This window comes from Priapulus caudatus, unplaced genomic scaffold (genome assembly GCF_000485595.1).
Source record: "Priapulus caudatus unplaced genomic scaffold, Priapulus_caudatus-5.0.1 Scaffold197, whole genome shotgun sequence".
Taxonomy (NCBI): domain Eukaryota; kingdom Metazoa; phylum Priapulida; class Priapulimorpha; order Priapulimorphida; family Priapulidae; genus Priapulus; species Priapulus caudatus.
In genome coordinates, this window is record NW_014577258.1 from 1,089,291 (window position 1) to 1,090,932 (window position 1,642).

At 42.9% G+C, this 1,642-nt stretch overlaps 1 protein-coding gene across 1 annotated transcript in view; it reads left to right on the forward strand.

Moving 5' to 3' along the window:
• LOC106807139 (multidrug resistance-associated protein 1-like) overlaps positions 1–1,343 on the forward strand; it is a 25,121-nt gene extending 23,778 nt beyond the window's left edge. The window contains exons 16-17 of the mRNA XM_014809402.1: positions 456–577; positions 1,113–1,343. Of these exons, the coding sequence (XP_014664888.1) occupies positions 456–577; positions 1,113–1,343 (353 nt within the window). The remainder of the gene's footprint in view (positions 1–455; positions 578–1,112) is intronic.
• Positions 1,344–1,642: the final 299 nt, after the last annotated feature.

Genomic DNA, 1,642 nt, shown 5'->3' on the forward strand with positions numbered 1-1,642 from the left:
TCACGCACTGTCTCACGCATCTGTGTCGATTGCTTATGTCTCACGCAACTGGTCTGATTTGCCTATGTCTCACGCACTGTTCTGCACGCACTGTGTCGATGCTATGTCTCACGGCACTGTCCTATCCACGGCCACTGTGTCATGCTATGTCTCACGCACTGTGTCATGCACTGTCTCACAGTGTTATACGTTGTCTTGCACTGCTTATACTATTGGTATTCCTATTATACTGTTACTATTACTATTTACTATTACTAATATTATTACTAATACTGTTACTATTACTATTACCATTATATAACTATTTCTAACACTATTACTATTACTATTACTATCACTAACACTATTACTATTAAACCTTTGTTACTATCCCACACAACCGATCGCGACCTCCTTTCCATGATCGTATAGGTTCGCTAAGGACATTGACATCATGGATACATGCTGCCGATGAAACTTCAACCAGTTCATGAACATCACGTTCAGCGTGATCGGAACTCTCGTCATCATCTCCATCTCGACGTGGTACTTCATCTTCGTCGCGATCCCACTTGGCATCGCGTACTACTTCATACAGGTACACAAGATAATTAACCTAATAAATATTTAGATAATAATTGTAATGATCAACAGCATGCAATTAACAACAACACCAACGTTATAACAATAATATTAATATTATTAATAATGATGTTGGTGATAATAATAATAATAATAATAATTTTTTTTTTAAATAATAATTATAAAAAAAATTATTATTATTTATATTATTTGTAGTAGTAGTAGCAGTAGTAGTAGCTCAGAGTTAGTAGCTAGTATATTAGTAGTAGTGCTTCAAGCAGTAGTGTGAGTAGTAGTAGTAGTAGTAGTAGTAGTAGTAGTAGTAGTAGTAGTAGGTAGGTTAGTTAGTTGAGTATGTCAGTTAGTCTGTTCAGGTGTTGAGTAGTAGTAGTAGTAGATAGTAGTAGTTTGAGTAGTGAGTTGAGTAGAGCAGTAGTATATTAAATATAATATTTTTATAATTGACAACATAATAATATAATTTTATATGTTATCCGTACCAGTGCTGATACACTGTGTAAGGCATGTTGTTTTTTGCTCTCTCCATGTAGAAGTTCTACATCGCCACGTCGCGCCAGCTGAAGCGACTGGAATCAATCACGCGTTCACCGATGTACACGCACTTCTCTGAGTCTGTGACAGGGGCGGGCACCATCAGAGCTTACGGGTACGTATCTGTGAGGGGCAGGAGCAAGGACAGTGGCAGGGCACATAGTGGGCCAGAAGCGCAGGGACAATGGCAAGGGGGACCGCGGGCGGAGCTCATAGCGCTGTCGCCGTGACATGGAAGGAACAGGGCAGGCTTAGCTGCGGACAGGAAAGCAGGACGCAGGGACAATGGCCTGTAGGAACAGGCAGGCGAGTCAGGTGTACAGGAGCAGTGGCCAGGGACCATGTTGGCAGGGGGCAGGGACAGGAGCAGAATGCATAGCGGACCAGTATGGTCAGGTACAGGGACAGGGCGCAGATATTGCAGGGGACCAGTGCAGTACAGGGACAGAGCAGATGTCCAGCGAACAGTGGCAGGGGGCCAGGGACAAGGACTCAGTTGGCAGGTGACAGGGGCACTAGGGCTCGAGTT